General features: G+C 42.1%; 2 protein-coding genes across 6 annotated transcripts; one reads left to right on the top strand and one right to left on the bottom strand.

Annotated features, from left to right (window-relative positions):
* Nucleotides 1-5,292: 5,292 nt before the first annotated feature.
* brd1a (bromodomain containing 1a) lies at nucleotides 5,293-16,545 on the bottom strand. Of its 5 annotated transcripts, none has more exons than XR_007196294.1 (14): nucleotides 16,240-16,545; nucleotides 13,672-15,043; nucleotides 13,405-13,561; nucleotides 13,169-13,300; nucleotides 12,890-13,018; nucleotides 11,328-11,640; nucleotides 10,110-10,346; nucleotides 9,260-9,754; nucleotides 8,513-8,639; nucleotides 8,239-8,372; nucleotides 7,657-7,766; nucleotides 7,001-7,155; nucleotides 6,387-6,845; nucleotides 5,293-5,393 (listed from the first exon to the last, which is right to left on the bottom strand). XR_007196294.1 is itself a non-coding variant. In XM_048267722.1 (13 exons), exons 2-13 carry the CDS (start codon nucleotides 15,024-15,026, stop codon nucleotides 6,662-6,664), a joined length of 3,528 nt encoding a protein of 1,175 aa, XP_048123679.1. In that variant the 5' UTR covers nucleotides 15,027-15,043; nucleotides 16,240-16,545; the 3' UTR covers nucleotides 5,421-6,661. The 5 variants fall into 5 exon arrangements, 3 of the variants coding, with proteins under 3 accessions (XP_048123679.1, XP_048123680.1, XP_048123681.1); XR_007196295.1 differs by having other exon boundaries at nucleotides 5,314-5,390; XM_048267722.1 differs by lacking the exon at nucleotides 5,293-5,393 and having other exon boundaries at nucleotides 5,421-6,845.
* Nucleotides 16,546-17,269: 724 nt separating this feature from the next.
* On the top strand, nucleotides 17,270-23,640 carry zbed4 (zinc finger, BED-type containing 4). The gene is made up of 2 exons (XM_048267718.1): nucleotides 17,270-17,451; nucleotides 18,933-23,640. The coding sequence occupies exon 2, from the start codon at nucleotides 19,121-19,123 to the stop codon at nucleotides 22,847-22,849; it is 3,729 nt and encodes a 1,242-aa protein (XP_048123675.1). The 5' UTR covers nucleotides 17,270-17,451; nucleotides 18,933-19,120; the 3' UTR covers nucleotides 22,850-23,640.
* Nucleotides 23,641-23,785: the final 145 nt, after the last annotated feature.

Genomic DNA, 23,785 nt, shown 5'->3' with positions numbered 1-23,785 from the left:
AGCCCCGAAACCCCTGACACCCCTGGCACTCCTAGCACCCTGGAACCGAACCTCCAAGACCTCACGTTTCTCTACCTCTTTCCCCTGAACCCTTCAATAAAAGACTCTGAATTTGAACTTGCGCTCTTGGGTCGTCTTCTGTCCGTGACACTTTAATATGACAGTATGTCAGTCTGACACTTTAGACTAGAGGTATCTACATTAGATTAGCAAAATAACACAAGACACTGTAGCCACAATAATATGATCACACAAAAGACCAGAGATAAGCAAACAAAAAAGACAAAAGAGCATAGATTTTAAATATATTTGAGATGATCAACGATACTGGCATTAGAGTCAACATAACATTGATGTCTATCTGTGATTATGCTAATTATGACTCCATAAATGACTACTTTCTTTTTTGTTTTTGAGGGGATTATACAATAGCATACTATGCCTAAACCAAGACTCACTAGGCACTGTTTGTCACTGTGGCACGCTGTATAAAATTGCAATTCTTATAGAAATGTAATATAATACTTGAATAATGTTCTGTCTCTGTGAGAAAAATAAGGAGGCATGTAGTTAAAACTTTTCCATTTATCATTGTGACATTTTTCTTCAAGAAGGATGAGATTAATATTATAAGCTTGCTTCTCAATCTTATCATTTAGAAAAACAAACAGTTCATATTCATGCAATAAAGCGAAATCATTATACAATGGATCACAATATATAAGCGGACTCAGCTAAGTTTATTTTTGAGATATACAGTACACTGTACATACATACATACATACATACATCAACTTGTGAACCATTAAAAATAAACCCTCTCTCAGTAGAGTGTAAGTAGAGTGCCTTAGGATAAATCCAAAGGTCCAAAAACAGTCTTCTGTCCATAATTTGACACAGAAAACATATATTTTCCAACTGCATTAATTAAATACAAGAAGTGTATAAGAATAGTCAGGTTTAAATTCAACTCTAAAGTACGATCCATCGTCTCAATAGCAAGCTCTGGCAGGCCTCCCACTGTGCCTGCATTAAAACACACACAGACACACACACACACAGACACACACAGACACACAGACACACAGACACACAGACACACAGACACACACACACACACACAGACACACACACAGACACACAGACACACAGACACACACACAGACACACAGACACACAGACACACAGACACACACAGACACACACACAGACACACAGACACACACAGACACACAGACACACAGACACACACACAGACACACAGACACACACAGACACACACACAGACACACAGACACACAGACACACAGACACACAGACACACAGACACACAGACACACAGACACACAGACACACACACAGACACACAGACACACACACACAGACACACAGACACACAGACACACAGACACACACAGACACACACAGACACACAGACACACACACAGACACACACAGACACACACAGACACACACACACAGACACACAGACACACACAGACACACACACACACACAGACACACAGACACACACACAGACACACAGACACACACAGACACACAGACACACAGACACACACACACAGACACACACACACACACACAGACACACACAGACACACAGACACACACAGACACACACAGACACACAGACACACACACACAGACACACACACAGACACACAGACACACACACAGACACACACACACACAGACACACAGACACACACACACACACAGACACACAGACACACACAGACACACAGACACACAGACACACAGACACACAGACACACAGACACACAGACACACAGACACACACACACAGACACACACAGACACACACACACACAGACACACACAGACACACAGACACACAGACACACAGACACACACAGACACACAGACACACAGACACACACAGACACACAGACACACACACACACACACAGACACACACAGACACACAGACACACAGACACACAGACACACAGACACACAGACACACAGACACACACACAGACACACAGACACACACATACACAAACACACACACGCCAAGCTACACGCCACACACGCCGCACACACACACACACACACACACACACACACACACACACACACACACACACACACACACACACACACACACACACACACACACACACACACACACACACACACACACACACACACACTTCAATGCACCGAGGCTATTTTCACCAGACTCCAGTGTGAATGTTTTGGGGACAACCTATTATGTCTACGATTCGGAGACACATTCTTCACAATACAGCCACAGATGCTGCTCTTTCAGAGGTAATTCTGTTTGTTAGAAAGCAAGAGGAGGGGTAGAAAAGAAAGAGTACAAATCTAACAATTCTTACAGAACAACCCCTGGCAGAGCCCCGAGGATCAAATCCAATTCTAGCAAGATACACATTAAGCCCTGTCACTCACAGCACTGCCCTTGAAAAAGAGGAATGTTGATGAGACTGGTGGGGGAGTTCTCCCAGGAGCAGGGATAAAGCACCCTCTCCCTGGTCCACCCTCTCAACCTCCTCCTGCCACCAGGCAACAGCCAATCACAATCCTCAACCAGCAACGTGCACTGTACCTACCACACAATATGTTCCGTGTGGTTATATACACAAGCACCAAATCTATAGCGTCCCCTGCCCAACCTAAAAGCAGCCTTTGATGCCATAATTAGACTGTGCCTTTAAGAGAATCCCGATATACAGTTATGCTCATGCAGTGCTAAGTCTATTTACTCTGGCTCTGGACTCTGCTAATTATCTTTGCTACAACTAATTATCCCTCACTTCAAAGGCTCTCCCTGTGAGGCCGAGTCGCTCTGTTTTCAAGGCAGACAAAATCATGACATTTAGGGATAATTGGCAGTAGCCATGTTGTTTTTTGGCAAGAGGCAACATAGAACACCTACATGGTACAACACAAATAAAAATGTTTTGTACTGTAGATTATATATTGTGTTATAGGTAGGCTACTATAGAAACATTTATGAGAGGTGGCATTCATGAATATTTGTAAACTGTGAACCTAAAAGTGGACACATGGCAACAAGAGCAAAGGATTTAATTACTGTGGATTTAAGTATATAATCCAGTCAAACTCTCAGAACTGTTTTGGCATGATAGTCATAACTTTTCACATAGCTTGATAACATTAACTTAAAAACTTTACTTATAATATTTGTAAATGAAATTCTTTTGAAGTTGTTTGTTGTCTTGGAATACCTTGTGAATGCACCATTTTTGTTTCCCTCTACAGAGTGTCTGAAACACAATGCATTAATATTAATGCACTTACAGCATCCCTGGCCAAATGATTGGAATAGTCAGGGGATGGTGTGGTGATCTGCTGAGGATGAATAAGTTGAACTTATTCATATTATTACTAAATTTGAAGAGTTTCATAGGCTTTTGGTGTCTAGAGATGCACACAACCTTGGGAAACCATCATATTGAAGGTATTTTCAAACCTGTTCTGAACATCTCTCATATCCTTGTGATTTTACTTTCTAAAATTATATGTACCCAGGCAGACAGGCAGGCAGGCAGGCACCTTGCATGATATGTTTCAGTGAAGTTTTGTTGACTAAATTGTATATAACAATGAAGATAACTTTTGGCTATTTGGTGCCTGTTTGGTCTTATACATACTAAATATCTACAGGGTAAGTTAGGCAAACAACACAACATTAGTCACAGTGTTATGAAATCAGTTATGAATACCACAGTGAATTCTGTTCTAACACAGTTCCAGTGCACATCTTGTCTCCAGAAGGTGAAGTTCTGTACTTTCTGTGCCCAACCTTGATTGGGGATAGTCCTTTAGCCCTCTACTGTCACTGGAGCTCACCTGCTAGCTAAACCGCGCAGAGTGAAGAGGGTTCTCCGTTGAGCATCAGGCTAATTAGGGCTCCTCAGCTCTGTCAAAGTTACTTGATGATGCTGATGTGCGAGATTGATATTCATGCCTGACTTGCTACCCTCTCCACCTGAGCGAGGTGTTTACTTCCCTGTGCAATCAGTATGACAGGGATAAAGAACCCAAGAGGAGCATCTGTGCAACTCAGTGATATTTACATTAGCATCTCTCGTGCATCCTCACCCTCCATTTCATATTGGCCCCCAGCAGCCATTCAGGTTCTGAATGGAATGCTTTCGTAAACCTTTATGGTATACTGTTATACGACCAAGTAAACCAATTTGCATATGCTTACACCCACACAAAATAAATGCAGAATAAATATATTATTTAGATTATATTATAAACCACTATTTAAAAGGTGTGGAAATCAACTGTTGGTTAGCCACTCAATTAATAATAAATTAATAAGAATCCCTTTACTGCTGTGTTCAGGCATGTTTCGGGTACCTGCAGCTTTCACATCCATCCTAAAATTCCAGCCAAAAACTATTTTGCAATTAGATTAAATTCACAACAATATGATAATCATGTATTTCAGCAGGCCCTGTTGAATGTTGAATAAATGTAAACAAATGAAAAACATTTCCACACCTATTGCATTTTTAAGGTAATGTTTGTGCTGCCTAGAAATAAAAACATCAGTTGGAGAGATTTCCACTGTTAAATACTGTATGATTATACAAAGAAGTGCAGAAGAGCCTTAGGGATGTACAACAGGCAAACATATTGGGAGTTTCTGTCTGGAATAGAGCTAACCAGCACCAACATAAGGAGTCAGAAGGACTGATAAAATCTTGCTAGAGAACTTAAGATTTCGTTCAGAAATAGATTTGGCAGTAATTGTAAAAGCTTTACTTTTCTTTTCACGTTTTCTGGTCTGGTAGATATATGAAAACAAAACACCTTTGCAGTAGGTGGGAATGACTTACACCAATCAAGATAAAATGAAAGATATTATTTACCTAGAAAAACATATCTAAATAAAATATAAAAATAGTGAAGCATCACTGAGTTTTTTGCTTTCAACATAGTTGTTGTACACAGCATCTGTTCATAATCATGTGAATTTCCAAGAATATTGTTGTGATGTAACCTACCACAACCTAACCTATTTTTTTCATCCTTGAAATAAGTTATAGCCTGTACAAAAAAATACTTCTGAAATTTGGCTGTCAGCAACATCCACAAACTACGTGGAGATATGCTAACAAGTACATGAGTATAATATAAATATTACACACAATATTTATCCTTGCCTTCAAATATACATTGTATAACTAAAACACATTTTTTAAGTAAGATAACCTTACTGAGAAAGATGCAGTAGATAAAGTGGGTGATGCAAGAAGTCTGCCATGGAGCTCTAGTGCCCTCTACTGGTTAAATGTATGCGTAGCTCCCATCCAGGTTTGCATGTACAAAGTTCCCAAAGACTGCTTTACAGACAAAACATAACAAATCAGTCAGGTTTATATCCCTGTCTTTTATTATCAGTGAATCTATAAAAAAGACACAAAAAAAATCCCAGCACTCATTCAAATATAAAAAAGTCAAGACACGTAAAAAAAAAAAAAGACTACCCACTGCTACCCAGAACACAACTAATTGAATGAAATGAAAAGTCTACAGTCAAACCGTCAAATTTACCAGATACTGTTAATAAAAAAAAAAGGCAACCGAAAATATCCACCCAAAATGTGCCTTATTCCCTATCAAATTCTGACACTTTCTTTTTCATATAAAGTAATGCAAATACTTTACTTGACAATAAATAACACAGGCACGTCATCCAACATCTATTTTGAAGGTCCCATAATACAACTAAATTAACGCATTATTTAAAAAGACCGTATACAAATAAGCAATGTCACTCACACCACACAAATTCTTTATAAAAAAAAAAAAGCATGGAAAAAAGGAATCTGGGCAGCAAGATTTCTTCTTTTTTGACCATTTTTTCTTTTGGTTTCAATACGCTTTTCAATTCTCTAACAACCAAAGACTTTTCCCAAATGAGCGTCCAAAGAATACAGATATATATTTAGTTATATAAATATGTACGAACAAAATATACTAAAACTTGTAAAAACATTCTGCATTACAAAAACATTAATGCCAAAGGGAAGCTTATGTGTATAAACTTCAATAACTTAAAACCAATATAAGATATTAAAAGAAAGCCAAAGGGAAAAAAAATACTTTCCAAATATGTTCAAGCCATAATCTCAGCACTGTTTCTCAGCTTGACATTCACAGCAACGGCAAGGAGTGCACCGTGGAACAGAAGTCATAATTCACCAAAAGTATAAATACTACAAATAGTCATGTACAGTACCAATTCTTTTTCTACACAATAAGTTAGTGTCCAACTGTTGTACAGTTATTTACAGAGTCTGTTAAATAGGATTTTTTTTTGTTTCTTTTCTCACCACAAGTGGAGATGAAGTGAATGATGAGTGGACAAAATGACGATGGCCTTGGCAGTGAAGATTGTAGCAGCCTCACAGCACAGTAATGGAGATGGAGGAACGGACACATTCAGTAAGCAGCAACTGGAAGAACGGTGGGGACCAGGGGCGCGCGACCACAGTGAGGTTAGAGGGACCAAGGGAGAGAAGGCCATCTGAGAACCGTCGTGTAAACACCAGCATGACCGATACGCAGGACAAGGTCCTTCTGCAGTCAGTACCGCTGTGAATGTTTGCTAATCAACGTCACTGAGGTCACTGACTGGCTCGTCCTGCACCCTGCTCAGGTGGTTCATGGCCCGGCTAAACGCAACCTGTACGGCTTTCCGAACCGCAGACGTACGACCTTCCATCATTTTGATCTTGTCGATGGTCTTGTCCATACCCAGCGGAACCATCTTGGATCTAGGAAGCCATTGCCTGAGAAATTAATTTGAACAATTACCAACAGAAGCAAAGCAAGGTTTGAAATTCCCAGATTCACCTGAAGAGGGAGCTCAAACACACCACAACATCAAAGTCCCAACACCACTGGAGGGGATAACCAAATTAAGTTTATGTGAGATGAAACTCACCAGCTGCGTTTGTTGTCGAAGAACAGGACGAGGAAGAGTTTCTCTTCGGACTTGTACTGCATCTGTTCTCCGACCCTTAGTACGTCCAGTGGGGGCATTGGAATGGACACCCCGTTGTGCTGGCAGCCCACTCGTGGCATGTGAGGGTCTATTATCTGGAAGAGGAACAATATGTATGTTACAGACATTTGGTAGGCTGAATACAAGGCTGGCCCAGCACACACAAACTTGTACTTGTCACAAAACGTGATGTGGTCACCTGCAGGGCCTGTCAAAACTGACGTTGTACTGCTGCTAACCCTTTTACACCTTCAAGGGTACACAGACTGCCCTCTAGTGGCAAAGTGGTTTAGTGCTTTCTATTCGTTTTTAGAATACAGCTGACAAAGAATCCCACACTGGAGAAATCAGTGGTGGGGTCTTGGGTCACGTTTCTCACAAGCACAAGTTCACATTCAACACATACAAGTTCGATCGGAATGTGAGTGAGGGCAGCAAGTGTGTGTGTGTCTCAGAGAGAGAGAGAGAGAGAGAGAAAGAAAGAGAGAGAGAGATAGAGAAAGGAGTCCACTCGTGCAAAGGTCCACAAGAGGCAGCAAACTAGGGGGCGGAAAAATGAGATGGTCAGTTTGACACATGCACGCGTTCACACTCACCAAGGCAGGGTAGGAGGGATATCCGCTACATTTTGCCCAAACTAGTTTTAGAGGTTCCAGAACAACTGTTGTAGCGCTAGCGGGCATCCAAATATTGCTGTTGCCAACTTCTATGGAAGCAGGAATAACGACAATCAAGTTATGTGGGGTTCACTGCAAACAGAGCAAAACACCTCCAAAGCCATGCTTATAGTGACAGGGCACCCAACCCAACACAACACAACACAACACAACACAACAAAAATACTTCAAACACAGGGCATACATCAACACATGATGCTGACAACATATTAATTTACTGCCAAAAATTAAAGCTAATGCAAATACTCTATGAAAATATATAAATTAAAAAATGGAAATTGTTGTCCATTAATCATGAATTGAGTATAAGAAACATTTCAGAATTCAAACTAAGCGACAGGCAAGTCGGTGAAACCACACATGAGGACTTTTGACAAATATAAATGATTTCCGTAAGTGCCTGTCACTTAGTCTGAGTGAACACTAATTTCACAAACTCATCCACAACCACATGCATTACACCCTATGGAACCTGACGCCTCCCCTACACAGGCAACTTACCAGCAGCAATCCTTGCAGCTTTGGCAAAGTTCCCAGTCTCAATGCAAGCGATTAGTTCATTTTTGTCATCCACAGTGTTCCTCCGCACGAGCGCTGGCTTCCCCTTCCCACATTTTGGAAGACTAAGGATGGAGCTTTAAAAAAAAAAAAAAAAGAAGGCAGAAAGTATAATAAGCACCCATGGAATTAGTGAGACTCAAGACTCTTAGAAGTGTGGTTCATCTTTGGGCACCAGAAGTGGGCTTATTTATGCACAGCACAGCACAGCACCTACCTGGAGCTTCCCTGCACACTGCTGCTGGACGACATGCTGGACTCGGATGCACAGCGGCGGCGCGGCTCCAATTGCCTGCTGGGACTGAGCTCCTTCTCCTGCTCCACGGAAAAGCCGTTCGACAGACCTGCAGCCGCAAGACCAACAAGAGCTTATAGTCAGTCACAAACTGCAGGCAAATAAATGCTGTGTGGATAGCACTAGCTGGCAGTGATGTAAATCCAGAATGAGAAGATGGTGTGGAAAGCTTGCCATGCCATGCTTATGCTTAACAATTGTCCTTTGTCATGAGTATATATCGGCCATTGGGTTATTTACCTCACAATGGAAAGTTACATGACTGTGGGCATCCGTGTATGGTCTGTCCGAAATGGAAATGAAACAGCTGCCAGCTGCCTTCAACTGTTTAATGAGTCACTTGCAGTAGCAGGCGTCAAGGTACCAGCTATGAACTTTGTTTCGGACGGCCGAGGAAGACGGCAACACAGAACGGCGTTGCCAGGTTACCGACAGCTGACTGAATCAGTGGAAGTTGAAGTGGAGACGTTTTAAAGAATCTCTGGTTGAAGGCAGCATGAAGGCAGGTATCTTTTAAGGCAGACTTTCATCCAAATATTTGATTTGGACATGCTTCAATGTCTTGCTATCTTAGCAGGCAGGCTTTTGTTCGGTTTCGCACACTGCCTTAGTTAATGCTCGTAACAGTATGCTATAGGTGTTGCATTTGATGCAGACTGTGCCCCTCACCTGTGTCTAAGCGTTTGACAGGGGACTCGTCCTCACCCTCACTGTCCCTGCTGGGGCTGCGGGCTCGTTTCCTGGGCTGTAGGAGCGTCTCTAGCCGGGGGATGACCACAGACAGGAAGGTCTTGGTGCCGAGCTGCGGACAGGCAGCAGGGGCCTCCATGCCTCGGGCAGGCTTCTGGGGGCTCACGCTCTTGGACTTGCGAAAGAGCACCGCCGTGCGCCTGTTGACCGGGGCCGACGGCTCGGCCAGCGTCGAGGTGGCCACCACGCTGACGCCGCTGTCGGAGAGAAGCGGGTGGTCTTGCGAGTGTCCATTGAGCGTCTCCTTGGGCACTGAGGTGTTGCCCTTGTCACGGTCAAACTTCACCCGCTTGGGGCACTTGTCAGGGCTGGAGTCGATGGGTTTGAGGGTAGGCGGTTCAGAGTTGCTTTCCGAGTTTGTGAGCAAAGGCAAGGCGTCTGAGGGTTCAAGCTTTGGGGGAAGAGACTTATCTCCTGCAAAACAACACAACGCTTTGTCAGAGCTGGGAGGAAGATCTAACTGAGAAAATAAACATTCTGTCTAATGACTGGCAAACAAAGCTGGGGGATATTCCAAGTATGTGGTTTAGTGACAAACCTGGGTAAGTTAACTCAGAGTAAGTGGTAAACCTCCTAATAGACAGCTGTATGGCTTCATCCTCCTAACAAAACAATGCCATAGGGCTTTGTTGTAGGAGGTTTAGCACTTACTCGGAGTTAACTTACCCTGGTTTCTAAACCACGTACTTGGAATACCCCCCTGATCCATCCCTCCATCTCTTGTGTCTATCCCTATAGTTCTGCTCTGTAACTACGCAGTTCAAAGTACCTTCTTCTGATGACGGCGTCTCTACAGCAGGTTTCTTTTCGGCGGGGGCTGGCAGCGTCTTCCTCAGACTCATCTCGTTCCTGATGTCGTTGATGGTCTTTTTCAGCAGCTTGAGGCGCTTGCTGCGCGAGGGGCTGGTCTTCATGGCGGCGGTCAGGTCCAGCTTCTCCAGCAGCTCCCGCAGCTGCACCTCTAGGGACATGTGCTCGCGGTTGGCTGGGACCAACAGCCGGTCAACTGGAAAACAAACAATGACTATTCATGAATAGAGCGCACACGAGCGCGCACACACACACACACACACACACACACACACGCTTAAGAGCTCTAGTGTGAACTGCACAAGCTAGATGAAGTGAACCTCGATATGGGAGGAAAATAGTAGGGTACCACTATATATATATATATATATATATATATATATATATATATATATATATATTGTCAAATATATATGTTGTCAAACATATGTTATAAACAGCAATCCCGATCTCTTTTAATATGAAGGTTAGAACTAGGGCAATGCAGCAATTCTGACCTTTTAAAATAAAAAGGTTAAAACTAGGGCTACACAATTATCACAATCGTAATAGCAATATGAGCCAGCGCAATTACCTTATCGCAAAAGCTACAAATAATCGTGCACAGTTCATTGTGTCACATTTCTGACTTTTATATTCATTTCATCCTCCTTGACTATGCCACTTGTGTGCGTAGTGTGTGAGTGGCATAGAAATTCTGATTGGTGAGCTTCAGTCGGTCGGCGGTGCTGTGCTTCTTGTGCACCAGGTGTGCTCACCAATCAGGGGTGGCACAAATTAAAGAGACATTTGGAATATTGAACTGAATCAATTCATTGACATTCAAAAATCATATCGCAAATCGCAATATCTGTCAATATCCGCAATTAGATATTTTCCCCAAATCGCGCAGCCCTAGTTAAAACCTTTTTTCACAGGGTAATATGGAAATAATATCTGTTAGTGGGAATCCCTGGTGGGAATTCCTGGTGAGAATCATACAGTGCAGTAAATGAGATGATTTTTAACAGCACTAAAAATACTACTACAATCAAGCTCTAGCTTGACGGTCTGTGACCACCAGTGTGTATCAAAGTCATTCTTTGCTGTTGCTCTTGTTTTTAATCTCTGTCAAAAATCTGCAGAACATGGTTTGTGTTTAAAATGTTATCTGCTTGCATGTGTGTGTTCCATTTACCCTCGTCCCATGTGAAAGGTGATGACGGCTCCACTTTGGGCTGCTCAGGCAGGTGAAGGCCACTGTCGATCTCAAAGCCGATGCGCACCACATCTCTTCTGGTCTTTCTGAGCAGCGCCCCACCGTGGTCGCGGAGGCGCACTGCAGCTCGGTAGAAGAACGTGTCCTTGGCGTTATACTTCATGCAGTTTGCAATTATCAGGTTGAAGTCTGCTTCAAACTCGTCCAAGTTGCGGTAAACGTGGGCGTCAATGTGTTTTCTCATAGTGGAAAAGTCCATGGGGCGTTCAATATGATCAAGGTAGTCAGGAACCTTGAGAAATCAAAACACAAATATTTGTCAAGGGTTTTATTTCAATTACAATCCCTAGTAAACCCAGAGTACAATGTTCTCACTATCGACACAACTTCTATCCAACATACAAACTTCAAGTTTTTCATCAGCCATTATTAAATCTTTCATGGGCTAAAAAAGCTGAAAAGTAACTTGACAACTCCTATCCGTCTCACTTTTACCATTGTTTATACTGCATACTAGTTATGCAGTTCTAACAGTGAACATGTACAATGACACACGTGTCATTTGGAGGAATTTGAGTTAAAGGTAGAGTAATCGATGCTGGATGACCGTGCCCATGTTTTAGCAGATGCTTTTGTCCAAAGCAACTTCCATTATATTTGAACCAAAGGCCAGGGCTTTGAAAGAATACCTTTTTTTACACTGTTCTCATAGAATGCAGAGCTGGTGGATTGTGAGGAGATATTCGCTGAATGTTACAAAAAGTGTTAGGTGTTAGTAATCGTTTGGCATCAATATATCAATCAACCATTTTGTTTTTTCAATGGGCAATACAGTGTACATTTGCATTTTGTACACTAATACACCAACCTCTAAATTGTCCATATTGCATTGGTCACTATACAAGCATATAGTGAGTAAGTAGCAATTTACTACATCTTGACAACCATATGAGCCCGCCATTGTGAGTTTGTCACTTTAGATAACAGCATCTGCTAAATACCAGTCCATTATAACTTTAACTTCATCTTTAACTGCCAACAAAGACGATGTAGGCATAAAGATGTTGGAATAATTGTCAGCATACCAAGTAAAATACTTTGATTCAAGGCTCTTCAGCAGTTAAACATAAAGGGACTATTGAGAATGAACTGAAACACAGATATGAAATGCTCCACTGCACCTCCAGTTGCCCTTGAAGTGTCAGTGTTAGGAGAGTGGGTAGTGACAGCGGTGTATACTCCTTAACCATCTCCTTCTCTCATTTTTTGTAGGTTACTTTTGTTTGTGCTGCTTTTTTCACCAAATATTGCTTAAATCCCGTTTTTCACATTCAGTATTTGTTTCAATAAATATTAATTATGGTCAGTCCTCATTTCTGTTGCAGTCAATGAGCCAACTGTAACAAAATGCATGATGTCTAAACACAATATGCCCAAGATCATAGAAAGCATTGATCTACAGCGCTACAGTGCAAACCAGGCTCATCACTGAGGTGTGAGTGCCTTATAGAAGTGCACTTCATGACTGTTACCAGACTTACTTCAGTAAGGCTAACAGGCTGTGCAAAGACCTTGGCTTGGTCTTTCTCCTGGAGTTGATCCAGCACTGCGCGCAGCAGGATGTTGAATGGACTAAGCTGCACCTCCAACACCTTCTGCTGCATCTTCATCTGCCACAAGACAGGAAAGCACAAAAAAAATCCATCTCATTTAATAGAAAAATTCACATTTGGAGTTCCATGACGCATAATGCCATTCACAAGTGCCCACCAACATTTTTGATAACAAAAAATGAGGCACAACACTGAAAAATAGACTACCTCTTCTCTTTTCAGCTTCTCTCTTTTGCGGATCAGCTCCAAAAGTAGTCTGGCACGTTCCAGGTCATGCCGCAACCGATGCCACTCCTTGAGCTGATCTTTTAAGGCCCGGCTCTCCTCCTCATTGTGTTTCTACATATCAATGATTGATATGAAACAGTCATTCCAATAAAAGACACTACATTTCTTGATTCATTAAAGCAGAATAAGTTCAGCTGCAGTTGAACTCCACTTACCGGTGGTACAGTTTTTGGTGCCTGTAAGCAAGACTGAAGTCGTCTTATTAGAGGTACTCCATTCCTAGATTGCCTTTTCAGAGTCCAGTAATTCAAGACCAGCTCGACAAATACCCTCTTCTTCTGAAGAGAAACCTGATTGAGGATTGTGTTTAACCTGTAGATAAATGGGAAAATAAAATGAATTACTTCTATGCATGTCAGAAGAACAAAAAAAATACTGATGTTTTTCAATATCCTACCTATTCTAAATTAAAGCAAACATACCTTTGGGGAGGAAAGCTAGGCACAGAAACACTCGGAACAGCAGTCACTGGCTCAGTCTTCTTGCACTTCTTTTTTTTGGACTTCCCTTTTAATCTGGTCCTCTTGCATTTTTTTTCTGTTGTCTGACAAAGTCCATTTTTGGTTTTGGCATCATCATAGATAGTAAGAGGTCTCCGGACACAACCGTTGGGGGTGTGCGCGTCACAGTAGGCTGTCTTCTTCACAGAGAAGGTGGGGGATCCAGCGTCTGTCATTTCTTTGACAGGTTCCATCTTCATGAACAGGCCAGCCTTCTGTGCACAGCTTACATGGAACGCAGTGTAACAGTTGGCTTTGTGACACTGGATGCAAGCACCAACACCCTTCTCCTTGCAGAGATAACAAGTGAGTTTCCAGCGGGCAGGTGGAATGTTTGCAACGCCGTCTATGGGCTCGATAAAGACTGTGTTGGAGAAGCCCACCTCAGGCACCCAAAGGGCACAAACAACGTGTCCCCAGCGGTCATCGTTGGTCTTCTTAACAGCCCCACCCTTGTTGGGACAGAGAATGCAGTCTGCAGGCTGATGGGGAGACTGAAGACAGTGGCGACACAGCCACTGGCCCTCAGGAATATAGGGCACACCATAACACTCCTGGTGCACTGCCAGATTGCACATGTCACAAAAAAGGATGGCGTTGCTGTTCTGACACTCCCCATCCATGCAGATGCAGCATACAGCATCTTCATCAATGAGGGACTGAGGATCCCCTTGACTCTGGTTCTCAAAGAATGACTCTTTCTCAAAGCGGTCCACCAAGAACTCAAACACATTCTGAGAGACTTGGCTGTGTCCCTCGCTTCTTCTCTTCTCGTTAACTAGCTCAAGCCATGCGTAGTCCTCCTCGTCCATATCATATTCCACTTCCTCATCAAGCTCCTCTGCGGTCTTCTCGACATACTTGTAGTATGCCGGGGGTCTGCGTGGCACTGCTGGCAGGTTGTACTCAACATTGCGAATTCTGGGTTCAGGAAGCGTGCTGCCAGGCACGTGTCCACCATGTGCATTGGTCAGAGCAGCATTTTTCTTCTGCTGGCTATTTTTTAGCCTAACAGAGCGCAAGAGAACTTGCTGTGGCTTCTCATTGTTTTCCTTGTTGCTGGTGCACTCTAAGATCTCTTGAGCAGTTGGATCGTCATCAGTGATTATGTCCAACTTGTCATATATACTGATACGATGCACCCGGCCATCAATTTCCAGTTCAACCATGCGCTGTGCCTGTGCATAAGTCAGGGTTTCTCTGTTGGGTGATGGTTTGATTGGAGAGGAAGGCCGCTGAGGTGCTGGGGCCTTGTGGTGCCGAGCTTTCTTCTTCATTATGACAGCTTAAGAAACTGCAAATAAGAAAAATACACACATCTATTATGACATTTAATAGACACATCTATTGTGACCTCCCCTTTTCTAATCAAATAAAGGCAAAAAAGTTATATTGACAAATGGAGCATTGACACACATATCATTAAGAGCGCACCATTTCCTTGATTGTGAAAATAAAGTACAGCTGGGTTGCAGAATTTACATTAAATATTGCGTCACAAGCAATACCATCATGAAGACCCTTTCAACAATAAAAACAAAAACAATGCTTGAACATTCTATTTGGTTCCCAATCTACTTCCTCTGCATTAAGATCACATATGGAATGTTAAAACGGAAGCCTTGTGGGGCCAACTATGATGCTGATAATGGAACTCTCTTGAAAGGGTCTATACAGTCTGGTAGAAGCGGTCTGATAAAAAACAAGAAACATTCGTGACATTTAAGAGAACTGTTATTGTTATTGTTACTGTTATTCTTATCAGGATAGCAAACTAGGGACAACATCCGCACAGCTGACAAGCAGAATGCTGTTGATCTCCACTTCAGTAAAGCGTCACTAATTTAAATGTTAAGAGCCGTAGCTTCACGCCATCAAGACAGGACTACTATGTTCAGCTATCTAAGCTAGCTAAGCTAGCTCATCACTGCCCGTTCCGGGTATTAGCTAATGTAATTTTGTTTAATATATTGCATACACATAATTAAAAAATAATACTGTTACCGCTCTGCAATCAGTATGGCGATATCTTTACTATTCTCCACGCCTTTATTTGATAGTTTTATCTGGCCATGAAGCTCTTCGATAACTGGCTAACCCAAACCAGCTACCTAGCCAAGTTAGCAAAGACGCATCCTAGCAAGAAGTCCTTCTGGATACCTTTAAATTCAATTTGGCACACATGACTGAGATAGCAAGCTAGCTTGCTAGTGCACAACCAAGTATGCATGCTTGACAACTACTCAGCTCAAAGCTGTTCACGTTTATTTTAAACACATCAATAAAGGAAAGAGCACGCATCACAACAAGCGGCCTGAGTAGAGAGAGGGGCAGCTCACACAATAATAAAACCGCAAATGGCGTCCAAACACGCGAAACATCCCCCCTCTGTCTTCTTGACTTGCTCAACTTCTCACTTCCTCATAACTGAGTATGGCCGTTGCCAACATTGTCCTAAAATGGCAGAACACCACAAATGAAACACGTTACCTCAGGAACTCAATTCTTTTAGATGTAGATGGCAGCAGCTTTAACAAGCAATGGCGATATGGCCTGCTAAGCGGCTGAAGGTCCGTACACAATGTTCTCATCCAACGACTGCTAGTACAGCTACCCACCGAAAAAATAAAAGGATACAGACATGTATCCACTACGATCTTTTGATTCATTAAATCGAATGCATCATCAGTATTTTCTTTTGATCTGAATATCATTCATGCTTTTACGTATCCTCTTTCCTGTAACGTTAACGATCGGCTGCAGTGGGCTTCTCTCTCCTACCAACAACAATGCAGTCAGCTCACTACACTGACTGTCCCACCCGCTACGCTCTACGCCGTTACGTATTACGCAAACGATGTAGGCTACATAAAGTTGCCACCCATGTGTGTTCTGCGTATTATTTATAAAAGTGGGCACTGGGAAACAGACTTTATTCCTATGAAACACAATGCATTTACCATTCATTCACAAAATATAGGGGAACGACTTATAAATCAAGGTGAATACTGATACTGACATAGACCCATTTATAAACTGACCACTAGTGCCCTGAGCATGCATACCTCCAAGTTGGGGAGCGTTTTAAATTAGGTGACACAGATAAGACTGAATCAGGGGTAAAGGTGGAGTATGCTATTGTGGTGTTTTGGTAAACACGCAAGCAATCTTTTCTTTTGTTATTTAAATATTACATTGATGCTTTGTTGACCCCACCCATAATGGCGCCTAGGTGCCCCTGAGAGACCCTTAGGTCAAGAAACCCCGTATGTTTGGGTTAATTTGAAGTGCAATCCAAACAGGCAAGCAAGGAAACAACTGAATCCACTGTGAAATATGGACACACACACACGCCGTCCATTAGATACATTAGATATTTAATGACCAATATGTTTTCTTCATTAGAGCGTAATATACCACATAATACAACAATATAATTTTATCAATAGTGTATTGGACATATAATGTGTTGTTTTCTTTTTATTGCCCAGTCGCCATATTGGACACCCTTAAACCCTATGACATCATGAAAGCGTGTTCCTTCCGTCGGTCGCTGAGGGGAGCTACTACTACCGACTGATGTTAACGCTAAGTGCACAGGAGACAAAGCAACGAACTAATTGCCCCCCTGGATCAATCACATGCGATATTTTAACTGTTTAGGAACCGAAACCTAACACAATTATGAGACGGGTTATTGAGGTAAGCATGTTTTAAGCTTTTATTTTAGGTTATTTCCTTGATGGAAATCGGTTGTAGTATATTGCTGATCCGGTTCCCTAGCTGGTTCTACTAGACTGTTCTGCTGCCAAGATCTGGTTCTGTCTCACCAGGTTATGTCCTGTGTGGCCTAACGTTGCCGTCGAAAGGACCATACAAGCTAATGTTAGCTTTTTGAGTGGTCAGTTAATTGTGGTCACATTTAATCGTGTCGTAGCTGTAAATCTGTTGGGATTACTCTGTCTGAGAAACTCCGTTTACAAATCCATGTGACAGTTAGGCTATCTATCGTTAGCCTGTAGTTTGTGTTCCTATTTGTTTTTTTGTCTAACACGCGCCAAGTATCTAGCCATGATAGCCTTGTAACATTAGCTTGGTAGCTAGGTGGCTAATGTTCGCCAAGGAATGGCCACAACATCAAAATTACCCCCCAGCGCCTATTCTCGTAATAATATCTGTGTTCTTCTAAGAGTGCTACAATTTTATTTGTGCGACATGAACGAAATAACCGTAACTTACTTGGTTTCCTCATGTACCTTACTGGCTATCGTTTTTCCGAATATGTTTAAATAGTTGAGACATTATGTAGTTATTTACCTAGCAAAGTGAAAGTACGCTGACAATTGCCTTTAGCCGCTGTCACTTGAAATGCTTTGTTTGACATCTTAAATGTTAACGTTACTGTAGCCTGACTGCGAATGCCTTATGGTGAGCACTGTGTCTTTAAGGAGAACCCGGAACGTAGCAAGCAAACCCGGAAAAGTTGAGTAATCATTGTCAAAAAGCAACGGGCATATTTGACTATGATATTTGGTAAGCTAGTGCTTGCTAACCTATAACTATTAGTATATAGTAATGTAAACATGACCGCAAACCATCTCGTACCATACACGAGAGCTAACCCTAGGATAACCGTTTGCTATGCCTCGGTGAAGGGGCAACGCAAATGTCGCTTTTACAACACCCCCAAAAGCTAAAATCACGCATTCCTGTCTGTAACATTACAATAAAATGTAATGTAAATGTTTACAGTTATATTATAACTAGGTAGTTAATGAACTGCAGTAGTAGTAGTTGTGGGGAGGGGTGGCGTTGCAAGTCCAAAAACTCTGATGATGGGCTACAGTTCCGGTTTAGATGGTCTTTGGACACAGCGTTGTATTTCCTGCTGCTGGTGTCTCTTTCTTACCAACTTGAGGAAATCAAATCTGGCTTAACATTGGAATCACATTCCCATTTCATAAGTCAAAGCATACATTCTCATTTAAATGTCTGACTAGAATGTGTTAGAATGAAAGGGTATTTTGAAAACAATGGAAAATATAAGTTTGCCTTTGTATGACCTGAACTACATATTGAGTGTTACTTGATTTTCATCATAACACACGGGCAGCTGTGTGTGAGAGAAGAAGCAAGACAAGATTGGATCTAATCTGAACATATTTTCTTTTTCTTTTCTTCAGGATTACAGGAAATGAGCAACTTCAAACCACTGCAGAGGTTGCCAGCCCTGTGTGGATTTGGAGAATAACACTGATTTGATCATACTGTAGGAACATACAAATCCACCACACTAATGACTCTTGAACATTTGACAATTAACCTTCAGTAGAGAACATTCAGCCCCCCTGCAGATTCTTGCTCGGCTAACATGGATGGAGAAGAGGGCCTTTCTCATAAAAGTGATGTAGGCCTGGAAAGTAATGGCTGCACAGGGGAGGACAAGAGACGAGAGGTCAAAGGAACATGTCTGAAAATTGAGGGTCAAGAAGGTTATGTTTTTAAATCATACAGCATCACACCTCACGATGGAACAGATGCAAAATCCTCTGCCTGTGTGTCAGAAGCTTTAGCTAATGACATCTCTGCTGTTGAGAGCACATCAAACGATGTATCTTCTCAGGATAACGGACAGTCATCAGACGGTGCTGTCACTGGGGAGTCTAGTGAAAATAAGGATTCTCCAACCTCTCCAAATGGGCCTAACAACCAGAACAGTGATGTGGATGAGGAAAGTCCACCAGAAAATGAAACAATACTGCATATCAAAGAGGAACCAAATTCAATGGATGAGGGCATGCCAGAGGAGGAAAAGTTACCATTTGATACTTCTGTAGGCCCTTTTGTTAGCAGAGATAATGATGACTATGGTGGTTTTAGTGGCTACACAAGTACCCTTTATGATGTCGCCATGGATGCTGTCACTCAGAGCCTTCTGACATCCATAAGGAATCCTGTGAACCCACGCAAAAAGTCTCCTGCCTGGAACCATTTTTTCATATCTCCACGAGATAGTACCAAAGCTATTTGTATGTACTGTATGAAAGAGTTTAGTAGGGGTAAAAATGAAAAAGACTTAAGCACTAGTTGTTTAATGAGACATGTACGCAGGGCTCACCCCACTGTGCTGTTACAAGATGGGGAGACCTCCTGTAATTCTAGTGCTGTTGCCTCATCCTTAATACCTCCCATAAAATCACCAAATAATGGAGACTTGGCAGCTAATACAACAGTTACTTCCGAAAACAACACCTCACCATCAACCTCCACAACAGAAGCCACCAACACATCATCCAAAGAAGTACCCTTAAAAATCAAACCAAAATTGGAGAAGTGCGCCAAGACTGCCACTGGCACTGGTTTATCCCCACATTCCACCAACAACCACATTGATGATCTGATAGATGGAGGTTTGGCATCAACACCAAAAAACTCCAGTTCTCGGAGGCGATCAGTAGTGTGGAAGCATTTTTATTTATCGCCTACTGACAGTTCCAAGGCTGTGTGCATACACTGCATGAATGAGTTCAGTCGAGGGAAAAATGGAAAGGACTTGGGAACAAGTTGCCTAATTCGCCACATGTGGCGTGCCCACCGTGACATCGTCATAGAGGAAAATGGACAGGGCTTCAGCATTCCACCACCATACACAACACCACCTACACTTCTGTCACGCACAAAGGCACAGGACTCGGCTGAGGTGAAAAAGGAACCTACTTTTGCCTCTTGTTCTCCTGAAGCATCAGATGAAGTGCCACAGAATATCAATACATATGTTAAGGAGGAGGAATCGGATGATGCCACATATCATACAGGGCAGGAGTCATTGCTTGATTTGTCATTTGGATTGAAACGTGAAAATCTACCCTCAGCCTCTTTAACAGAGGAACCATCTGATGCTCCAAACTTAAATGAGGATCTGAGTTCAGTGTTCCAGCAAAACAAGAAAATAATGAAAAGGGTGAAATCTGAAGTGTGGCATCATTTTATTGTTTCACCTGTTGACCAGCTGAAAGCACTCTGTCGATATTGTCCCTGTGTCATTAGTCGAGGGAAACGTGGCGACTTTGGCACAAGCTGTTTGATGAGACATCTTATGAGACGACACCCGGATGTCCTAGGGAACCAAAAAAATGCATATGACAAGGAGCCCTCACCACAGTCACCCTACACACAGGGAGTACCTGCCAAGGAGACTGACAGCCCTGTTCATGAGAGAAAATCAAATACCCTGTCACTTTTCAGCAAAAAGACTTCAAAGCTGTGGAATCATTTTTCTATTTCCTCTGCAGATCCCACAAAGGTGATTTGTTTGCACTGTAGCCGCACAATTAGCAGAGGTAAGAAGACCACAAACCTTGGCACAAGTTGCTTGTTTAGGCACATGCAGAGGTTTCATGGACATTATCTTGAAAATAACAGCAATAACTCAGGTGATGTGTCAACTGCTGAACTTCAAGTTAACCAAGAGCTCATGGACACTTCCTCATATGAAGAAAATGTTGAGAAATTTGATCAATACCACCCGGTTGCCAAAAAAATCACCAAACTCGTAGCAGAAATGCTTGCACTTGATCTTCAGCCATCTGCAGTGGTGGAGAATGTTGGTCTGAATCGACTGCTGGAATACCTCCAACCACAGTACACTCTACCCTCATCATCTTACTTCACCAGCACTGCCATACCAGAAATGTATGAAAGGGTGAAAGAAGTTGTCCATACACATCTGAAAGAGGCTGAGGGTGGCATTGTCCACTTTACAGCAAGTATCTGGGTGAGCAGCCAAACCAGGGAATATCTGACACTGACAGCTCATTGGGTTGCCTATGAATCATGTGTACGTCCACAAGGCCAAGACTTTCATTGTTCAGCTCTCCTCAGTGTCTCTCAGATAGACTGTGACTACAACATGGTGAACATTCATAAGCAGCTTGAGTATCTCTGGGATACATGGATTGCTTCTGCCGGCCTCAGGATCGGATTCACTGTAACAGATAACCAGATAATTGGAAATGTTTTGGAAGACTGTGGTCATGCCACCCTTCAATGTTTTGGTCACACAATAGACCTCATCGTGAGTGAAGCCATAAAGAGTCAGAGAATGGTTCAGAATATTCTCAGCATTGCTCGCAAAGTCTGTGAACGTGTGCACCGCTCAGCAAAAGCAAAGGAGAAGTTGACAGAACTACAGAAGACGTACGAGTTACCTGAAAATCAACTTGTCCAGGATGTTCCGTCCAAATGGAAAACGTCCTTTTTCATGCTTGAACGTTTAGTGGAACAAAAGAAAGCCATTGATGAAATGTCCATTGAGTGCAATTTCAGGGAACTGATTAGCTGTGATCAATGGGAGGTGATGCAGTCAGTGTGCAATGCTTTAAAGCCTTTTGAGGTAGCCTGCAGGGAGATGAGCAATCGCACTGCCACACTCGGCCAAGTCATACCTCTCATACACATCCTCAATCGAAAAATTGATATGCTTTTTGATGAGACAATGGGCATAGACAACATGCTCAAGTCTTTAAAAGACGCCATGGTCACCAGACTGTCCTCCACACTGCATGACCCAAGATACACTTGGGCAACAATGCTGGACCCACGGTACAAAACCTCACTGTTCTCAGAGGAAGAGGCCGAACGGTGCAAACAAGACCTCATCCGAGAACTTGAGGTCTCGCTGTCTACCTCAGATGAAGCAAAGCCTCTTCTCAATGGATGTGGTGAAGCTTCAGCTCCATCCAACAGCTCTGTTGCAAGTAAGGATGACCTCTGGTCTCTCATGGATGACATCAGGAACAAAATCAAACAGGAGGACAAGCCTGCTTCGGAAATTTCAGTTCTTGAGTACTTGGAGGAAAACATTCTGGATCAAACCTGCAATCCACTGGATTATTGGAATTTGAAAAAGTACCTATGGCCAGAGCTGGCTAAAGTAGCTGTTCGCTACGTGGGCTGCCCCCCTAGTGTTGCACCAGCAGAAACACTGTTCAGCACAGGGAGTATGAATTGTGCCCTGAATCAATCCAGACCAATGTTGGAAAATGTAGAGGGACATCTGTTTTTAAAGGTCAACCTTCCTTTGATATATTTTCAGTACTAATCTGCTTGACCTCCTCTGATTTAAACCTTTTCATACACCTGTTTGTGCCCAGTCAAGGATCATATCATAGTTACCACATGGTCCTTAAGAATATTTTACAATGAGGAGATTCATATTCAATAATTAAAATGTTTTTGCCATTTTTTCCATCATGTTCTTTTTTTTCTCTTTGTGTACTACTGTTGCAACACTGCAAACTGGAGTTGATGTCAAACTCAGTAATTTGTATCAGGGAGGGGGTTTTGGTGTATCTAGCTGTAGGGGTGATGGTTTGTTGCTGTATTATGATTTTGTATTTATTTGGTCTTCTTTCTCCTTGTGCCTTAGAACTACTTCAGGTCAAAATGCTGTAAATACTTTAATGATTTGCAAACCAAGTCTTCAGTTTAAATAATGTAAAATAGGCCTAGATGCTGAATTTGTGTTTTTATATCTCTTGGCCCAAAATATAAATGCTGTGACTGAAACATGTTTTTGTTTTGTTTGTTATTTAATTCTTTTATTGTGAATTTATGTCTCATGGTACTGTCATAGAGGTAGATTCTTTTAAAACTCACTGAAATGTTTCTTAATGAACTGTGTAAATTAATGTTTTTCAGGACAAGCAATTTGTTTATAACATTTGCCTCACAAGCACAATGGTCTTCTCTGAGGGATTAAATTATGGGTTATTGTCAAGTAAAATGTACTGTATATTTTATAAATAATGGTTTCTGAAGAGAATTTGATAAACATTCAGACTGGAACAATGCTAATTTTGTGATTATTTGTAAATAAAACATTTCCCCTGATTTAGTGTTTTAACTGTTACTTACTAATTACTATATAGGCCTACATGTACAGGTTTGGAAGTAAGAAAGCCATGGACTATTGTATTAAAGTGTTTAGGTGATAGTTCCACATGTAGAATAAGGTTTCAGTGACCAGAGAGATGTT

The sequence above is a fragment of the Alosa alosa genome, chromosome 17, assembly GCF_017589495.1.
Source record: "Alosa alosa isolate M-15738 ecotype Scorff River chromosome 17, AALO_Geno_1.1, whole genome shotgun sequence".
NCBI classification, from domain to species: Eukaryota; Metazoa; Chordata; class Actinopteri; order Clupeiformes; family Clupeidae; genus Alosa; species Alosa alosa.
The sequence above is the reverse complement of the archived record's forward strand: the minus strand, read 5'-3'. Positions and strand labels throughout refer to the sequence as shown.

Bases quoted from the DNA above. Each gene is read 5' to 3' on its own strand.
- zbed4 (XM_048267718.1), top strand. From the start codon at position 19,121: ATGGATGGAGAAGAGGGCCTTTCTCATAAAAGTGATGTAGGCCTGGAA.
- brd1a (XM_048267722.1), bottom strand. From the start codon at position 15,026: ATGAAGAAGAAAGCTCGGCACCACAAGGCCCCAGCACCTCAGCGGCCT. The intron at 11,641-12,889 runs GTAAGTCTGGTA...TGATTTCTCAAG, and splicing joins AGCCTGTTAGCCTTACTGAA to GTTCCTGACTACCTTGATCA. The intron at 8,640-9,259 runs GTGAGGGGCACA...TTGCGGCTGCAG, and splicing joins TGTCAAACGCTTAGACACAG to GTCTGTCGAACGGCTTTTCC.